This window comes from Syngnathoides biaculeatus, chromosome 17 (assembly GCF_019802595.1).
Source record: "Syngnathoides biaculeatus isolate LvHL_M chromosome 17, ASM1980259v1, whole genome shotgun sequence".
Classification (NCBI taxonomy): domain Eukaryota; kingdom Metazoa; phylum Chordata; class Actinopteri; order Syngnathiformes; family Syngnathidae; genus Syngnathoides; species Syngnathoides biaculeatus.
The window spans coordinates 7,945,802-7,965,381 of record NC_084656.1 but is presented as its reverse complement, the minus strand read 5'-3'; the positions used below and the strand labels follow the sequence as shown (position 1 = coordinate 7,965,381).

At 40.0% G+C, this 19,580-nt stretch overlaps 1 protein-coding gene across 3 annotated transcripts in view; it reads left to right on the top strand.

The window, feature by feature from the left end:
- LOC133491153 (glutamate receptor ionotropic, NMDA 1) overlaps positions 1–19,580 on the top strand; it is a 41,233-nt gene that overhangs the window by 10,106 nt on the left and 11,547 nt on the right. For all 3 annotated transcript variants that reach the window (XM_061802058.1, XM_061802057.1, XM_061802055.1), the window contains exons 4-19: positions 4,723–4,785; positions 5,563–5,660; positions 7,367–7,488; positions 8,442–8,616; positions 9,390–9,534; positions 10,414–10,500; positions 10,822–10,957; positions 11,316–11,443; positions 12,137–12,301; positions 12,774–12,892; positions 13,210–13,322; positions 13,717–13,865; positions 15,943–16,100; positions 16,651–16,812; positions 17,071–17,180; positions 17,517–17,662. In XM_061802058.1, coding sequence (XP_061658042.1) covers positions 4,723–4,785; positions 5,563–5,660; positions 7,367–7,488; positions 8,442–8,616; positions 9,390–9,534; positions 10,414–10,500; positions 10,822–10,957; positions 11,316–11,443; positions 12,137–12,301; positions 12,774–12,892; positions 13,210–13,322; positions 13,717–13,865; positions 15,943–16,100; positions 16,651–16,812; positions 17,071–17,180; positions 17,517–17,662 — 2,076 coding nt within the window. The remainder of the gene's footprint in view (positions 1–4,722; positions 4,786–5,562; positions 5,661–7,366; positions 7,489–8,441; positions 8,617–9,389; positions 9,535–10,413; positions 10,501–10,821; positions 10,958–11,315; positions 11,444–12,136; positions 12,302–12,773; positions 12,893–13,209; positions 13,323–13,716; positions 13,866–15,942; positions 16,101–16,650; positions 16,813–17,070; positions 17,181–17,516; positions 17,663–19,580) is intronic.

The window sequence follows — 19,580 nt, the reverse complement described above, 5'->3', positions numbered from 1 at the left end:
TCAGTGCTGATTAACAAATGGCTTTTTAAACATGTCCGCTTTCATCACGATGGACGGGACTACTCTGCATTCTAAACAGTGCAACTGACATTTTGAATTAGCTGGCCCAAACTCAAATCCTGCGTGCAAGAGAATGGATGTGTGTGTGAACGGCATTATGATGAGAACCCAAGAAGTTTTTTTATGTGCACATTATGTAAATGAAGATGCAGGCCCACATTGAAAATGAGATAATGTTGAGTATACTTTTCGAACTCCCTCCACTGTGTACCCTACATAATTATATTAGCATTCAGGGACTGTAATAGTGTAATAAAACTACTTATTTTTAAATGACAGTAACTAATAATATACTCTTATACTACATTGTGGAATTATCATGCCCAGCATTGTCAACCACAAACACCAAAATCAAATTAATCCTCCAGATTAACAGTGCATATAAACCTGGTTTAAATCCCATTTCCCCATGTGTGTTTCAAATACTACTAAAAATACATTAGTTGGAGCTCAATATTGGACTTGTTTCACCCTAAATCTGTTTGATTTTAAATCAATCTGTAATAAATTACAATGCCTCACAACAGAGACAAAAAAAGGAAGATGATTTTGGACTCCTCTGTAATGTTGAGCCCAAGTATTTAAAATCCTTTGACTTAACTCTATTATCTGCTAATTACAGCTGTATATTGATAGTAGTAAAACAGTTATAGAATTTTTCATATAAACTTGTGTTTTACGTGACATAACATCATATTGATTTGGACTGCCGCATCATCTCTTTATGCTCTAATTAAAAGCGGAATATTCCGGTTAATCACTTGGTGGAGCTGCACTGATGCAGTAAATTGACACTATTTTTAGCGACGTGGTGAGCCATGAGCGAGGTCATTTAGTCACTCGGGGATCACTGACACCACCAGCAAAGAGGTTCTGGACACGTTCGACTTAGTCAGAGAGCAAAAAGTGACTAACGTAACATGAAATATGAATGTCTGAATCTGGATATAAAAATAGAGCTCTCAGAAAATCTCTCACTGAAATAAAAAAGACCTACACAATTTCTTCTCATTTGGAATACAGAACTGGTGCTAAGTGAAAAGATGCGCTTTGAGATAAATGCATCAACACTTCATGATTCACATGTCATTTATCAATTATTTAAGAGGCTTTAATATTACAGCATCCCCTGAGAAAGAAAACATACAATAGTTTAGCTTTCAAGTTTCATGTAATTGGCATTTTATTGGCTTCTAATGTGTTGTATCGCTAAAGCGAGAGAAATTATATGGCTCTCAAAGTACAATGACATCTACAGTTAAAAGACTAAAATAATACAGCCTATAGTTCTGATATTAAATGTGACTAAAAGAATTGGAAGTACAATAATGCATTGCAAAAATAAAAGTATATAAACTATGTGTCCTTTTTTCTCTCTCCAACATTACAATGAATGTTGGACATTCCCCAAAAAAATATGGTACTGTGATATTTTCTGTCTTTGTGAATCAACATTTGCATTTGCAAAAATACGTTTTCAGTGTGTGTAAATTTTTTTAAGTGTGCAGACATCCAGAGCACCAACTGCAAACTAAAATAAGAATTGACATGTTCGGAACTCTAAATAATTATCAGGACAAATCTCTCTCTTTTCCATTAGAGCTGAATAAAAACGCAAACATCATGCTAACATACGCCAATTACACAAGATGTGAAGCATTCAATGCTTGGGAATACATGTAATTATTCAAATTGAAAGTCTTCAATTAATCAAACATGCATGTTTTGGAATACGGGAGGAAACCAGGATTCAAGAACAAAACACATTTAAGCATGTGGAAATTGTCAAACTTTAGGGTGGACAGCGGCTTTGAACCTCAAGGAGTTTGATATGTACATGCTTTGCGGTCATTTTGTGTATACTGTGATGGATATTTATTGGAAAATGCACTTGGACAGAATGAGGTTTGAGTGAGGACAGACAGAGAAAGGAAAACAGAAAAAAAAAAGGAAGAACAATCCCAGGAGGAAGCCACAGGAACCCCATCATCGTGCCTCGACACCCCAGTCGCCGACCTTGCAGCATATCAAAACTACAGCTGTCAAAACCCTTCAAACATTATGTATCTGTACCTTGAATGAACCCCCAACAACATTCTTATACTACTGTGAGTAGAGCCTAAATGTCAACTCCCACCATGATAGCCTCCGTTGTTTCAGGCCAAAGATATTCTGCTGTGCTTGCACTTAATGCTGTGGGTAAACCGCACATAGGCAGGAATCCATATCAGTATGTGACACTAATTGGGTGGCGCCACACTAGGAAATAATTTTGCTGGCATTGCTACATGCTGGAAGGCAGCCAAGAGTAAGATTGCACTCTCTATGGAAAATATTGTGTTGTTTCACTTTTTTCGTCAAGCTTTTGTAATCAACTTGTTTGCTCCATTGAGGTTAGAATTCTGAGTGGTTGAAGGAGATCCATAAACTGTCACTTAATGTCCCTTTTAGTCTTTATTTGCTGATGGAGTGTATTTGCGTTGGGTTATTTTTTTATTTAATTGCAATTGACACTGTTTTGTCATGTCCTGTTTGGCCACCACAGTGTTAAATTGGATGATATTATTGGATTCTTAAAGACACGCGCAAGTCTGGTGTGGTGGAGAAATATCTTAGAATAGTACGGGACATGTGGGCAGCAGAACAGCGGTGACATGTGCCGTTGGTGTGTCAGAAGAATTTAAGGTGGAGGTGGGACTGTATAAGGGTTCCGCACTGAGCCCCTTCCTGTTTGCGGTAGTAATGGATAGGCTGACAGACGAGGTTAGACTGGATTCCTCTTGGACGATGATGTTCGCAGATGATATTGTGATATGCAGTGAAAGCAGGGAGCATGCAGAGGAACAATTAGAAAGATGGAGACATGCACTGGAAAAGAGAGGAATGAAGATTAGCCAAAGTAAAACAGAATATATGTGCGTGAATGAGAGAGGTGGAGGGGGAAGAGTGAGGGTACAGGGAGAAGAGATAGCGAGGGTGGAGGACTTCAAATATTTAGGGTCAACAATCCAGAGCAATGGTGAGTGTGGTAAGGAAGTGAAGAAACGGGTCCAAGCAGGTTGGAACAGCTGGCAGAAGGTGTCTGGTGTGTTATGTGACAGAAGAGTCTCTGCTTGGACGAAGGGCAAAGTTTACAAAACAGTGGTGAGGTCAGCCATGATGTACGGATTAGAGACGGTGGCTCTGAAGAAACAGCAGGAAGCAGAACTGGAGGTGGCAGAAATGGAGATGTTGAGGTTCTCGCTCGGAGTGAGCAGGTTGGATAGGATTAGAAATGAGGCCATTAGATGGACAGCCAAAGTTGGAAGCTTGGAGGACAAGTTTCGAGAGTGTATACTTTGATGGTTTGGACATGTCCAGAGGCAAGAGAGTGAGTATATTGATAGAAGGGTGCTGAGGATTGGAGATGCCAGGCAAACGAGCGAGAAGAAGACCAAAGAAAAGGTTTATGGATGTTGTGGGGGAAGACATGAGGAGAGTGGATGTTAAAGAGGAAGATGCACGAGATAGGCTGAGATGGCAAAAGATGACATGCTGTGGCGACCTCTCACAGAACAAGCCGAAAGAAAAAGAAGAACATTTGATTCTTAAAGCATTTATGGCCTTTAAGACTTAGTGGAAATAAGTGGTAGGATTTTGATGTTGTTGTAGTGTATTTGTTCCATTTCTATACAAGAATTTCACTCCTCACTGTGATGCAACTGTTTGATGAGATATTGTAATCACTTAGCTAAATAATAGTGTTTAAAGTTGGAAGCATTTCAGCCAGCCTCCTGCTTGCTATTCTGAAGAGTGGTTAGACTGATTCGCAGCATATTTTTTTTTTGTATCACACATAGATTTTGAGATGTGTTATGGCTAAAAACCTCCACCTTAGGTTGCAATAATGGTGGAAAAAGTTAGGAAATTATTTATTAGTCTCATTTGATGTCTCATAAAGGACATTCAACTGACATTCGACCAAGGGTGTTTAGAACTTTTATATCCACTGTATTTGGTGGAAAAACTGCATAAAGCGAATTCAGAGATTTGTTTCTAAATGCATTATACTACTTAAGCATATATTTGAAGATAATTGCTGAAAACATGCAAAGACTGAGAACAGTGTAGTCCTGATTTTTTCGAGATATAATATTAAACTCCTTTTCACCATTTCAGTTGTCCGGATTTTTGGGGTGTGGCTCAAACTACTACTGATGACGATGATTTGTGACAAGTCTACTCGGACTCCGACTAAATTGTTCAACCTGTAGTTTGTAATTTATTATTTCAATTCATTTTTGATCGAAGATTTCCATGATGTGAGTTACCAGTAATGAACAGTATGTGGTTGTGTGATAACCATTTCAACATATAAAGGAAGATCTTAAATGTAATCCATATTTGTGTGTAATAACAGATGAAAGCACCTCAGAATGAAAGTTAACTAAGACTATATAAACGTGAATAATCCTGGCTGCGTTTTTATATGTTGTATTGAAAGTCGGGTTTGTACAACCGCAATTTCTCAACAGTCTTGATGTCTTTGCAAGCCTCACAATTAAAGATCCCAATTTGAACCACAAGAGGAGATTTGTTGGAATGCTTTGCTGCCCTCCATTTTCAACTGTTTATAATATTTTTCTGTGTCTGCATATTTTCTCTGTGCACATTACTCATCAGAATAAAAAAAGGAACTATGAAAACCTCGACCAACTGTCCTATGACAACAAGCGAGGACCTAAGGTATATTTGCATGGTCAATGCACGCCGCCCACCAACTTTCCAAATGTAGCAACTAGAAAACCAGCCCAAATCGGTCACCGGCCGACCCAGAAATACCCTCCACTCCCTTGGTAGCACGTGTTTTTTTTTTTTGTGAGAAATTCCCATGTCGTTGAAATAAAGAATGGTTTTGCTATGAAAAATGTTTCATTTTCAGCAAGAAAAAAAAAACAAACATCAGTGAGCAGCGCCCTGGCTTTGATCATTTTCATTTTCAAGTTGTAAAACAAGGAATGCATGTCCTCTGAACTCTCACGCTGTCACGTAAAGAGTTTGCAAGCCTTTTTTCTTTGTGGAGAACTGGTAGTGTGGGATCAACCCGTATCTGGGATGCTACTTTCTTCCTTACTTTTCAGCAGCTATTTTTGTTGAGGCAAAATATCCCTCTCACCCCTTTCACCTCTTTTTAGTTCCTGGTTGCATTGACCTTTTTCTTATCCCTACCTAACACATGCACGTCCTTTTTTCGGAGCCTTGATAATCCTCAGTTTGCATGTAAAACCAAATGCAAAGGTTTTTTCCCCCTTCAAGCTTTTAATTCTTTTTTTTTTTTTTAAACTCAGCCGGTACCCGACTGGATCGCTTTTAAATTCTTTATTTTTATTTTTTTTTTATAAATCTTTGTCTCCCGCTTATAAAATATAACCAGTCAAGCTCAAACCAAGCAGGTTAAGAGGCATCATGGTGTCTAAGGCGTGGGAAGTAGCTGGCTTGACATTTCTTCTGCCCCGATCACAGGCAGAGAAAGTCCTCCAGTTCAGCCAAGACACTAACTTAACAGCCCTACTGCTGGAGGCCAAAGAACTGGAGGCCCGAGTCATCATCCTTTCCGCTAGGTGAGAGTTTCATGCAAAATACAACATTTGCAAAAGCCATTTCTGTACCACCTCTCCTCACTTTGATAAAATGTTTCACAAAATTCCATCACCTTGATACTTTTTTTTTTTTTTTATATAAACGAAATATTTGCAGTGGCACAGTGCAGCAGTTGGAAAGCGTTGCCCTCACAGTTCTGAGGTTAGGGTTAGATCCCGGACCCACCTGTGTGAAGTTTCCATGTTCTCCCCGTGCATGTGTAGGTTTTCTCCACGCCTTCTGGTGTCCTCCCACTGCCCAAAAACATCCATTAATCAGGGATTCTAAATTGCCCCTAGGTGTGATTGTGAATCCGGCTGTCTCTATGTGCCCTGCGATTGGCTGGCAACCACTTCAGGGTGTACCCCGCATCCTATCCAGTGACAGCTGGGATAGGCTCCAGCAATCCCCTTGACCCTCGTGAGGATAAGTGGCAAAAAAATGGATGGATGGATGAAATATTTGATGTTCAACATCTTCTAGAAAGTACAATTACACTATTATTTGTAGGACTTTTGTAAATTTAGTGGGAAGTGCTAAAAAAATATTGCATTGTCATGCTATCACATTTTATAAGAATAAGACGTGTTTGATGGAATATCTATATTTTTCCTGTGTAAAGACAGTAAGACAACAACAAACAACCGAAGAATTATACAAATCTTAAATTACTTAGATAAAATAAATCAATGATGAACTCACATAGTTTAATGAGTTTAGGTCTGGCATATCTAAATGCAAGTTTAAATATTGTTTTGATGATCACACTAGTTTATAATAAAGACAGTCATGTAACTGTTATTGCCATGGCAATCCTGAACCAGCATGAACGCCTACGTATGTTCCTGCTCGTAATCGTAGTAGTACTACATTTCGCACATATTTAATCAATAAAATGTTTATTTTAAAGGTGCCACATGTTACCACATCAATGTTTTTCTAGAATTTGGGATATTATATTGGCCCTATAGTGCCTCACCAAACATGTGAAATATGAATTAAAAACTTGCGTTCTTATAGGTTGGGTTGTGTCTTCAACCAACCAATCAGAGGATAGGGTGCAGTCTTATTCAAATATGGTCAAATTTGATACCAACCTGGGCCTGGCCTTTTTTTTGGAAGCAAGTATGACAAAAGTAACTTTCTTATTTTCAAATTATATTGACATTTTTATGTTAAGTCTGTATTTCAATCACTCTATGGAGATCTAAATTGCCAAAATATGAGACACCTTAAGAGACGCAGTTGAAACATGTATGCATTAAAGCTGTTTCCTTCAGCTTCAGACCAGTGCTTACAGTTACCAAAAAAAAAATAAAAAAGACAAAATGTTACTGTGTCTTTAAAAGACAAAATGTTACTGTATCTTTAAAATCATTCACAAGTAAATTATGTACATACTGTACATTCATTAATGTAAAACGGGTGAACACAGACTTAAACATCAATATGTATTTACAAGAATGAGCAAAATGTAGAGGACTATGTCAGCGAGGACAATTGTAGTTCTCATATGAAGAAGTGCATAATTATAATTTCCTATCATAAAAACTTTACCTGGTCTCATACACAGCTTTTATTGTCCTTACTTGCAGCGTCTCTCTTTTTCTCCAAACGACTCTCATTCAATCATTCTTCAGCGTTCATTTTATGTTTTGCTGCTAATGCCCTCGCCATCTTCTGCCAGCGAGGAAGACGCCGCCGCTGTGTACAAGGCTGCCCGCTTCCTCAACATGACAGGCTCGGGCTACGTGTGGTTGGTGGGCGAGCGGGAGATGTCGGGTAAAGCGCTGAGCGAGGCGCCGGACGGTAAGTGCATCATCCAGCTGAGGCCTGTGGCCAATACCCGAGTTAACCCGGGCGTTACTCAAAGGACAATTACAACTAACACAGGATTACAAACATTAAGAATTGATTCATTACTGTACGTGATTTCACCGTGGAACTAATGTGTGTCATGTGATGGATAAACGTTTAAACGTTTAAGCATGGAGTGTTTAAAGGTTTAAACGTGTTGTGTTCAGTACTCCGTTTTCTTCAGTTGAATTGTGTGTTTCCTGGCTATTCATTGTGCTATTCTGCCATGTTAATGTCCTGATTTCTAATGAACTATTAAGGAAGAGTTTTGCAGCTGGTAGAATGGTAAGCTACAACAGCCTTTCTTGTTCTCATCTATCATTTTCTCTCACGACATTGTATCACTTTGTGGTCAGCAACTTTTTGTCCCTCCCCCTTCCAGTCACCCCTACACAACAAATCCCCTGCTCAGAAAACATTTTTCATCTTTCTTTTTTTTTTTTTTTGTACTGTCATTGTCTCCACTTCCACTGGGGCTTCTTGCAGAAGTCAGTTGGACCTGGTTGCAATCAGAAAACTTAGCTGAAGTTGGATTATTGACTGGTCTGATAGCATTTTTTGTTTGTTTGTTTTAACACGAGGAACAGCTTGCTTGATTCCCCAACTTCTGAATAACAGGAAAAGGATACATTAAATCCAACTTCAAGGGACTCTTTATACATGCTGTAAAAAGGTCATCAGTAGCAAAAACTAGATATATTTATTTATGTTGCCCTGCCTGATGAGATTTTTTTTTTTTCAGGCATGGCAATTAAATGTTATTACTGATGTACCACCTTTATTCAGGATGTCTAAACTAGAGACCCTATAAGTTTTTGCCCACTTTGAGCATTGCAAAAGGATCCTGAGAGGCGGGTCTTTGCTCAGATCAGTGATTGTGTGTTTGTCATTGGATCGGTCTGCAGGTTTGATCGGCCTGCAGCTCATCAATGGCAAGAACGAGTCGGCTCACATCAACGATGCAGTGGCGGTGGTGGCCCAGTCCGTCCAGGAGCTCTTTGAGAAGGAAAATATAACTGAGCCGCCAAGAGGATGTGTGGGCAACACTAACATCTGGAAAACAGGCCCTCTCTTCAAAAGGTGTGCCCAATTGTATGGCTTATTCTTCTTTTTTGGTTTTCTAATTTTATTGAGAGAAAAACATGACTATAGTCTCAAATTGGTGGTCACACCTCTTAAAAGCAACAGTACATGAGTACAGTGGCTGAGAAGTACACAAGGACTTGTAAAACAGAAAACAAATGCACTTATTGTTGTTATCCTCTCTGTCAGTCAAGTGTCTTTATGACAGTAAATACATCCATGAGCATTTCAAGGGTAAAATAATAATTTGTGCTATCTGTGGAAAGCAGCTTCATCAGTCAATCAGAATTTGTGTGACAGGATGTGATGAATATTTTCAAACCATCGCTGTTAGATGAAAACTCTCACATTTTAATTTTAGTATTTAAAAAAACACCTAAGAAAGTAATTGTTATTAGACATATTTAACATCTGATTGTAGTCCTCAATGTACTTAAATGTAAGTGCCACAGTTACACTTAAGTAATGACTCAAATGATTGAATCCTTTAAGTTCCTCTCTGCTCGTCAGAGTGGTGAGCAAAATAATAACTTTTATCACAAAATTATCAATGTCATCAAAGGTTGGATCATACATTGAAATTAGCAGAATTCATAATGAAATGGCTAATTTGGCCACTTGATTGTAACACCTGATTGAGAAAGAAAAAACGGCCCAACACGATTAGCGTTACACAGGCCTGCGAACACATATACCCACCTCATGACTTCATACGTGACCGCAAATTTCGCACGTGGGCTGTAATTATTTGTGTATTTGTCTTGCCACAGGGTGCTCATGTCCTCAAAATACCCAGAGGGTCTCACAGGACGTGTGGAGTTCAATGACGACGGAGACAGGAAGTACGCCCACTACAGCATTCTCAACTACCAGAAGAGCCGACTCATTCAAGTGGGGATTTATAATGGGACACAGGTAAAGTAAGAGTCGCCACAATTATACACAAGGATTCATGTTAAGCATTTCAACCTCAATTTTCTACAACTTTATGGGTTGTTTTGTCTCAGAATTTTATTAATCAGTCTTGCATGCCCACAAAAATATTGAAGGACTAACAACAAACATTGAAAGATGCAATAAAGGGATGTAAGAAATTATTTCACATACTGGGCATCTTGGATGCTGTTGGAAAAGTCTTATAATGCATAGTAGATTTCTTCACCTCTAATATAAAGAATGGCATTTTTTCTGAAAATTGAGGTATCATTTTTTCAGCTGTGCTCAGCAGAAAGGAAACTGAACAGAAGACAAGTGACCTTGGGGTTTAAACTGGTTTGGTCCCAACAATGGATACTTTGATGCTGGACACGATGTGCGATTGGCTGAGAAAGCAAATAACACAACTTTCCCCTCGGAGTTGTTATATATATATATATATATATATATTATATATATATATATATATATATATTACAGTACATTTCTTTGTCTATCTACATTGAAATGTCAGCAGTCTGTTGGTGTTTTGATACATGCATATGAATTGAACCAAACTATATTTTTTAAACATAAATGGTAGTTCATAAAAAAAAGAATATTATAATTTCTAAAAATATATCTTTATACCAGGGCCTCCCACATCCCAAAAACATGCAATAATTGGAAACTCTAAATTATCCTTAGGTGTGATTGTAAGTGTGAATGGTTGTCTGTCTCTATGTGTTTTGCGATTGGCTGGCAGCCAGTTCAGGGTGTAACCTGCCTCCTGCCCAAGGACAGCTGGGATAGACTCCAGCACTTCCGCGACCCTTGTGAGGATAAGCGGCCAAGAAAATGTGTGTGGTCTCCCTGTAGGTGGTGATGAACAATCAGCGGAAGATTATCTGGCCTGGTGGGGAGACGGAAAAACCACAGGGCTTCCAGATGTCTACTCGATTAAAGGTCAGGTGGCTTCACATTTACACAATGATGTTATGTTCATTTCCATGCATATCAGCTATAAAACAGTAACTTACAGTATGCTCCCGTTGACACAGTATGTAGAAGGAAATGAAGCCACCCCATAGCCGCAAGAGTTGCGTCGAGATATTAAACATCTTTTCAAATGAGAGCTGTGAAAAGCTTGACTTTACTCTTTTTGTCTGCCCATATGTTCGTGCATCTGCTTCTTGGACATCCATTTTCCATTGCTGTTTGATGGTCCCATAGGTTGGAAACCGCTGAAAGGATGTGATCAGCAGTTTTCTGTCCTATTTGTTGTAGATAGTGACAATACACCAGGAGCCTTTTGTATATGTGAAACCAACTATGCTGGATGGAACATGCAAGGAGGAAATGACATTAAATGGAGTCTTAATTAAAAAGGTTATCTGCACTGGGCCCAATGAGACCATCCCAGGTAACACATCAGGGACGTTTATATCAATGTGCTTTTAAAGCACAAAAACCTACTTGAGATGCATACATATATATGCAGTAGGTATCTATATATGTATGCATGTAGCAGAGTGTGTGATCCAGACTGTGTGATGACTGATGTATTGTAGATGTGTGTGTGTGTGTGTGTGTGGTGTGTGTGTGTGTGTCATGTGTCTGTCATGTGTGCTCAGCGATTGTGTGCAAGCATGAGCTCTGCATCAGGAGAGTCTGATGTATTTGTCCAGTCCACGTATGCCAGATAAAGGCTCTAAATTATATAAACTGTACATTTCCTCAGAGTGGATTGTAATTAGCAACCTTTGCTGGTTTGGTTACAGGACGCCCAACCGTGCCGCAGTGTTGCTATGGATTCTGCATTGATCTCCTGATCAAGCTGGCCATGACCATGAACTTTACTTATGAGGTCCATCTGGTGGCTGATGGGAAATTTGGTACCCAGGAGCGGGTTGGTGTCACTTTACATCACTCAAGGGCATCTTTGTGATTCAGTATTTCAATGAATTCACAGGGCACAAATGATGCACCCTATATTACTCCTGTTATTTGTATATTTATTATTTATTTGTTTGGGAGGAGTGGGGAGTGGGGTGGGATCGGTCCCTACCATTCGGATATGGAATTGGTGCCATTTAGCTAATAGACACCAATACCCTTTGGGCTCCACTAGTTGAAGCTACCTGTAATCAGTGTTTGAAAAGAAGTGTTGAAAAATTGTATGACGCTGACAATTTATGTCATTCAATTTTAATAATATCATGTATTTTAAGACCATGAAGAAGTAAACTCTATTTACTCCAACCTGTAATGATTGATGTGTAGACCAACCAATGGTGAGCATGTGAAAGGAAGCAGTCAGTCAATAGTGGTGTGAATATATTTTTAAACTGTAGGTTATCATACTCCACATTGTGTAATAATCGCTTCCATACAATTGATGGGGAGAGCTTTTAACCAAAATAATCATGACAATCTATGACGCATTACTGCATCTGCACGTTTGCGGGACAATATTCTCTTGGGGAAAAAAAAGCTTCAAAAACACATTTTGGGCAATTATATTGCATACGTTCAGAAAAACTTCTGGAATGAAGTAATTTCAATTGATAGTGTCCTGATCGTCATGTTAATGGGCCTCCAGGTGAACAACAGTAACAAGAAAGAGTGGAATGGCATGATGGGAGAGCTCCTGGGGGGCTTGGCTGACATGATTGTTGCCCCGCTGACGATAAACAACGAACGAGCGCAGTACATTGAGTTCTCCAAACCCTTCAAATATCAAGGTCTGACCATCCTTGTTAAAAAGGTAAATTCATCAGTTTTTAATCCCTCTAATTAGGTAAGCACCAACTGAGTGGCATGTATGGTATCATCCAGATTTATAGTCCTCTTTCAAGAGAAATACAATACCATATTAGCCCCTGTGCAGCCATAATGATAATATTGTACTTCTTTATTCATTTCACTTAATTGCCAAAAAGCATTGGCAATTTATGGGTACATTAAATTTTACATTAGATCTGCATTTGAGTTTTATATTAGGTGGTGGGTGTTGTAAGGGATTACGCAACCGCAGCAAATTCCATTAGTATTAGTAGTGAATGTGGTAACATGAATTTCAAGCAAGACAGAAATGTTCTATTATTAATATGCTGACCATTTGTACTTTGGGGGCTTGAAACTTGGAAAGAACATTGCTTTCTGCATTATAATGGTTCTATTTTCATCATAAACTTGCTGAATATATGTCATGAACCAGTTGTGATGTGTCTTTTTAGGAAATCCCTCGCAGCACACTGGACTCGTTCATGCAGCCATTTCAAAGTACTCTGTGGCTGCTGGTGGGTCTTTCGGTACATGTGGTGGCGGTGATGCTTTACCTACTAGACCGGTTCAGGTACATGGGGAAACTGTGTGTGTGTGTGTGTGTGGTGTGTGTGTGTGTGTGTGTGTGTGTGCGTGTGATTGCGTTTGTGGACTCCTAATCCCTACAGATCTTCCCCTCAGTTTAGATGACAAGATAGAGGAGGAGATTGAGCCCAACCATCGCATCGCTCTATCTCTGTGCTGCCTTCTTTGTCTGTTTTCCTTCTGTTTATCTTTTTGGCTTTGCGCGCTCATGCTCAGTTACCTTCTCTTGCCCTCAGGCTGCCAGGATTTTCCTATGCAGATTTTCTGAATTTTATGCAACCCTCCCAATTGTTTCTGCTGCAGCCCATTTGGAAGATTTAAAGTAAATAGTGAAGAAGAAGAGGAAGATGCCCTCACCTTGTCATCTGCCATGTGGTTCTCCTGGGGAGTGTTACTAAACTCTGGAATTGGAGAAGGTGACATGCGCAAACTGAAGCAGTATAAACGTATCGTTTGTTGCACATTGCACCTATTATGAGTTTGGGACAAAACATTAGTTGTGCCCTGCAGGGAATTTTCTGTCTTAACTCCTAGATGTCAAATGATGTAATGCTAGTAGAAACATTTTCGATGTTTTTTTGGTCTTTGTGCACCTTGACATACTCCACATGCGAAACCTTTCTTTGAAGATCAGATTGTAACTGTTTTTAAAAGGCTTTGATACAATTTTTCGTGTCACCATTTTATTCCTGTTGTCTTTCGACTATTCGACTATTTCCCTGTCCATTTTTTTTCCAGTTCTCCTTTTGTTGTATACTGCATCATTCGCCAGTATTTGAAAAAGTGACAAAGGCTATATTTGACTTTCAGGTGCACCTCGCAGCTTCTCAGCGAGAATCCTTGGTATGGTGTGGGCTGGTTTTGCCATGATCATTGTGGCTTCCTATACTGCCAACTTGGCTGCTTTCCTGGTGCTGGATCGGCCTGAGGAGCGCATCACCGGCATCAATGACCCAAGGGTACATGATAATACGATCCCTTGTCAACACTACAATTACTTAGAACATTGTTAACCAGACCATATATCTTTGCCAAGAGCTTAAAAGTTTGTCCCCTATGAAATCAATGATTGAATGACTAGGAACTTAATACATAAAAGATTGTAGTATTTTTTTATGCGGTATTACCACAGGAATTGGAAGTAACAAAGGCAAAAGATATGATAACTTGATATGACTTTCAAGCTATGAATGCTAAATGGATATAAAAGGCTATGGTAGAGGCTTTTGGGTTAGAGCAGTGATTTTGTAAGTACTTGGCTTTAAGAGGATCAAAGTGTTTATAATACAACAATTGGGACTGAACTGGACTGAAGAGATGCTTCTCGGATTCCTAATCTCAGACATCAGGCAGGTTACATTTAAATAAGAGTATGCAGACTTCATCAGAGTCTGAGGCCCCATAGCTCAGTGGTTAGAGCATTGGTTTAGTAAACCAGGAGTTGTGAGTTCATATCACTCTTGGGCCTTTACTCCCCAAGAGGGTTTGCATCTGGTGAAGAAACTATGCCAAACAAATATGAGTATTCATCTGAGATGTCATGCTGTGGTGACCCCTGATGGGACAACCCATAAGAAACTTTCTGATTTTAGTCTGGATCAGATTCAGATGTAACAATATACACACCTTTATCAGGAAAGATCACATGTATGGAATTTCTGCAATAGAGATTTTTTTTTCAATTAAAAAAAAAACTTCGGAAAAGGGTTTGCACACAATAAACCGCATGCACATGTACAGGTAATTGACCCCTCCATACAGGGCACTTAACCACGCCTCCTGAAGTGACGTCACGCCACGTGCGCTGACGTCAGACAAACAATTGGGAAAAATATCGGTGCAGCAAGAAAAGAATAGAGCGAAACTGTCCGATTTACCGGCTGATTTCTCACTCGCATTCTTAGCCAACAGTGAAATATCGTTGAAAAGCAGACAGCAGGGCTTCAAGTATTTCAGCGAGCGGTATTTCAATGGTATTTACATGCATATCGACGGAGAAACCATTGATATTAGCGCGAGATCTTTGCAGAGTCAGAGGAAGACCGAGAAGCCACATAATATAATATATTATAACCCAAAGACGAATTCGTCATTGACAGTTTCCTATTTTCGTGTTACATATCACACTTGTGTGCAGAATCTGTATATGTATCTGTACCGCCATTTGTGAACCACCGTATGAAGGAAAAGAAGGCGAGGCTTGATTTACAAGTTGTTTCTCTCGTTTTCTTTGTGTAACGTCACGCGCTCCCCTCAATAATTATTCTTGAATTAGTGCCGAACCTACGTAAGTCCCGACCGAGTACGACAATCACTACTTTAGTGTCCTCAAACATCCTTCCTTCAGTCTTGGTGTCTCGGTGCACGTCGAAGGCTTTTAGAACTGCTAGTCCGGTTTAGCTTAGCTAATTAACCGACAACAGAGACACGTTTGTGCAGTCAGATCATCGCAAAATATCGCTCAACACAGATCAAGTGTGACAATCATTCACACGTAGCTATATTATGCAAGCGAAGAACTGCTAATTCATTTATATGAGACATGTATTGAAAATCAAATATAAGACTTACCTTCATGCAAACATATCTGTTCCGGTTGATGGATTCAGTAGATCATGCGGTCTTACTCAAAGTTTTATCCATCAAAGACATTTTTCGTACTCGGTCTTCTGTTCCGGTTGATTTTAGATGGATTCAGTTAATGATGCGGTCTTACACAAAGTTTGATCCATCAAAGACATTTTTCGTACTGGGTCTTCGGTTTTGGAAGTCACTATTATAAAGTCCGTGACGACACCCCTTAACCATATCTATTGTTAAAGAACCCAAATACGTGATAAAACGCCAACAGAAGCTATACTGGATCATCCAGCCAGCATTGTCTGAGATTTGAGTCCGAGATTATGCAGATCTCTGGCCTCTGATTGGTCAGTGATGCGGATTGCGCAACATCCACGGAGGGGTCTATTAACATAAGTATACGGTCAAAATATTTTCTTGTAGTGTTATGACTTTTATGAGAAATGTTCTCTTCAGCTCAGAAACCCATCTGACAAGTTCATCTATGCCACGGTGAAGCAGAGCTCCGTGGACATCTACTTCCGGCGGCAGGTGGAGCTTAGCACCATGTACCGCCACATGGAGAAGCACAACTATGAAAGTGCCGCCGAGGCCATCCAGGCAGTGCGTGACAAGTGAGTCTCAGCCAGGCCACGCTGACCAGAGCGTGTTGGCTAGCTGCTCAACCTGTCAACCACAAAGTCAATGCTGCTCCGTTCAGGTCAGGGGGATGGGGCGACGGGGAGGAAGTGGAATGGACACATGGACCTGTGGATCAGATGGAGGCTGTCGGACTTACTACAGCCATCTGTCTGATCCAGGCCCATGGGTCAGTAGAGACCCAGGTGGGAAGATGTGGAACGTAAAAACCACACAGGTAACAGTGGTGTGGACCTAACATTGAGTGGAGGAGCACCCTTTTTCAGGTTGTACCCAGGCAAACTTCTATGATATGGGGGACTGTGATGAGGGAGGAGCCCTCACCCATCTGTCTTTGGATTACATTTGGTAAACGCTGAATGACTCACAAGATCTGGTGTGTGAGAGAACGGGTCGCCAACCGTGAATGTGTATGTAGCTCATTGTACTGTTGCACCGTAACCCCTCCTTCCCCTCCTCCCACTCCTCCTCCTCCCTCCGCCTTCCACCCTCCTACTCCTCCTCCTGGCCCCTCCTCCCCCACAGCAAGCTGCATGCTTTCATCTGGGACTCTGCGGTGCTGGAGTTTGAAGCCTCGCAGAAGTGCGACCTGGTGACCACGGGAGAGCTGTTTTTCCGTTCGGGCTTTGGCATAGGCATGCGCAAGGACAGCCCCTGGAAACAGAATGTGTCCCTGGCCATTCTCAGGTCTGTCCCAGCCGAAGGTGCATTATCCGTCCAGTTTTTTTTGTTTTTGTTTGTTTCTTATCTATATGATTTCATGATCATGCATTGACCATTTTTAGCCATTGCCTTGTCACATCTCTCAATTTAGATCCCCTTCTGGCCCTCACTGTCCGTCTAGCTGTTTGTCTCATATATGTTGCGATCAGGGTACAAGCGACTCTAGTCTCAGTATTTGTACAGTGCCTTGACTTTGTCACCTCTCTCCCTGACCCCTTGCAGTTCTCATGAGAATGGCTTCATGGAAGACCTAGATAAAACCTGGGTGAGATACCAGGAGTGTGACTCAAGGAGCAATGCCCCAGCCACACTCACCTTTGAAAACATGGCAGGTATGGTGCATAAGGCGTAGAAAAAGCGGTAAAAGTGATTGGACAAAAACTGCAGTGGTAAGTTACTGTAGCCCTTTTTTGTCCAATACCTTTATCCCCCCCAACATTTTTGGTGTCGGTGTGGGTTATGTGTACAGTCTCTCGTGCTGTGACTTCATAGTGGTAAAATTGGCAATGTGTCCTTTTCAGTAATCCTTGGGAGCAGGTTTAAAAGAGCCGTGGCAACCCCTGAGCATGACTCACTGCTCTGCACAAAATGTCCATGCTCAGTGGGAGAAATGTGTGTTTTGTAAGATCAACAGCTCACATCTTTTCTCTCCTGCTCCCTCTGTGCAGGGGTCTTCATGCTTGTGGCTGGTGGCATAGCAGCAGGGATCTTCCTCATCTTCATTGAAATAGCCTATAAGCGCCATAAAGACGCCCGCAGGAAGCAGATGCAGCTCGCCTTTGCGGCCGTTAATGTTTGGAGGAAGAACCTGCAGGTAGGAAAGATTTCCTTTGTCCTAACCAGGGGGGGAAGGGCCTGGACTGACGCAGAACTACATGAGCTCGTAACACTTCTCATAGGGGTCAATGTGTGAACTTTCCTATTCACATGTGGGAGGTCTTCATACACAAAAATATTCAACTACAAATCCTACACAGTTGTCAATCCAGGAGCCTCCAGAAGATTATCCAGAAAATAAGTATTATGTAACCAAGTACCTGCATTTGAGCTACCTCATTCACTTTCCAAATAATTAAGTTTATGGCCTTTCAACAAATGTTATTTAATACACCTATCTCTTTGTCTATACCATCATGGTTTCAATCATGGCTTGTGTAATCTGTTTAAGGTCAGATCATGCAAACATACAGTAAATAAAAGAAATAAAATTCCAGTGGGTAAAAGTAATTTGATATTTTGTCATGCACTTTCATGATGTCATCATCGCTCCTTTACTTGATTCCTTCTGGTCGCAGTCAGTAGGTAACAGGACAAACTGCATAAAGATTGACATCAATTCCCTGGTGCAATCACTTAACTGGAAGACGTGAAACGAGATATTTTTATAGTCATTGTGGCTAAACAACAAGATGTTTTTGGAGACCCAAAGTGGCTGCAGAAAAAATGAAAAAAGAAAAAAATACTGCAACATAAACAAAAAAAGACCATTGGCAGACATACATGTATTATACAATAATATTAGTACTACAAGTGTGTAATCCTGTCCAAGCATCATAAATTCTGTGTTCCAAACTATTATGCATTTTTTTCTTCTTCACGTTTTTAAATGTTTTCTTAGTCTATTTAAACCACTGATATAAATCTGACAGGTTTGATTCTTAGTTTCGCAGGTAAACATAATTGAGGGGTAATTACTAAAAGAGATTTCTCCATATTTTTCAGATAGTCACAGTATAAATGTATAACGATCTTGCTGCTGATGAAGAGCTCAGAACACTTCAGTCCAATACCTTGGAATAGGAATACTGCACATTTGAAGAAAATCATCTTACTGTTAAATAACAGGGTTATCCCGATAAACGCATATTAACACAGGAGCACATAACAGGTGTGCTGGTGTGCACAAATGATCAAATCCTTCAATGTGCAAGTACTAAATTGAATCACTCTATCAACTGATTTGTCCCTTTTTCAGTCAGTGAGCCGCATAAAGTCTGTCACATAAAACAACTATGATCCATATTCTAAAATTACTTTTCCTTCATAGACATATGTGACTCAGTCGAGAGACTGACTGTTCGCATTCATCTATATTTTTACAGACCATATGAATAGCCAAAAATAAAAAGATGTGCTACCCTAAACCAATCATGTAGCGTGACTAGAAATGTGCCAATTTAACTTGAGCACACAGCACATGAACAACAAAAAGCAACATGGACATTCCTGGCCATAAACTGGAATTGGAAAACATGAAACATTTTGCAAGGTTAGGTTATTCATCTCTATGAACATATTTCATTTTGTTGTATAATGTTGCATGTCCCCTTTTGACAGAAGTAAATATTTAAAACAAAATGTTCAAGGTAACAGAACATTTAAGAATGAAGACAATAGCAGTGCTAGCTGCTCTAGAGAACTGCACCATAGCAACTGATCGCACTGTCTTCTACTATAAGTCTTTAAATTCATTCACTGAGGTTGGTAGGTCAAAAAAAAAAAGAGCACTGAGCAATTTCCTCTAGTGCTCTTTTGAGAACCAGAACCAGATATTTGTATCTCTGATGAATGAAATGTTTCTGTGGGGCAAATACAATGTGCTAAGAAAGCAGTAGTTAACAATTCAGTTATCAGTAATAAGTAGCGATTTGAACTTCCTTTGTCTCTGGAATCTGAAGACCCTCTCAATGGGGGATCATCAAAGACTGATGTCATGCATAAAACTGTATTTC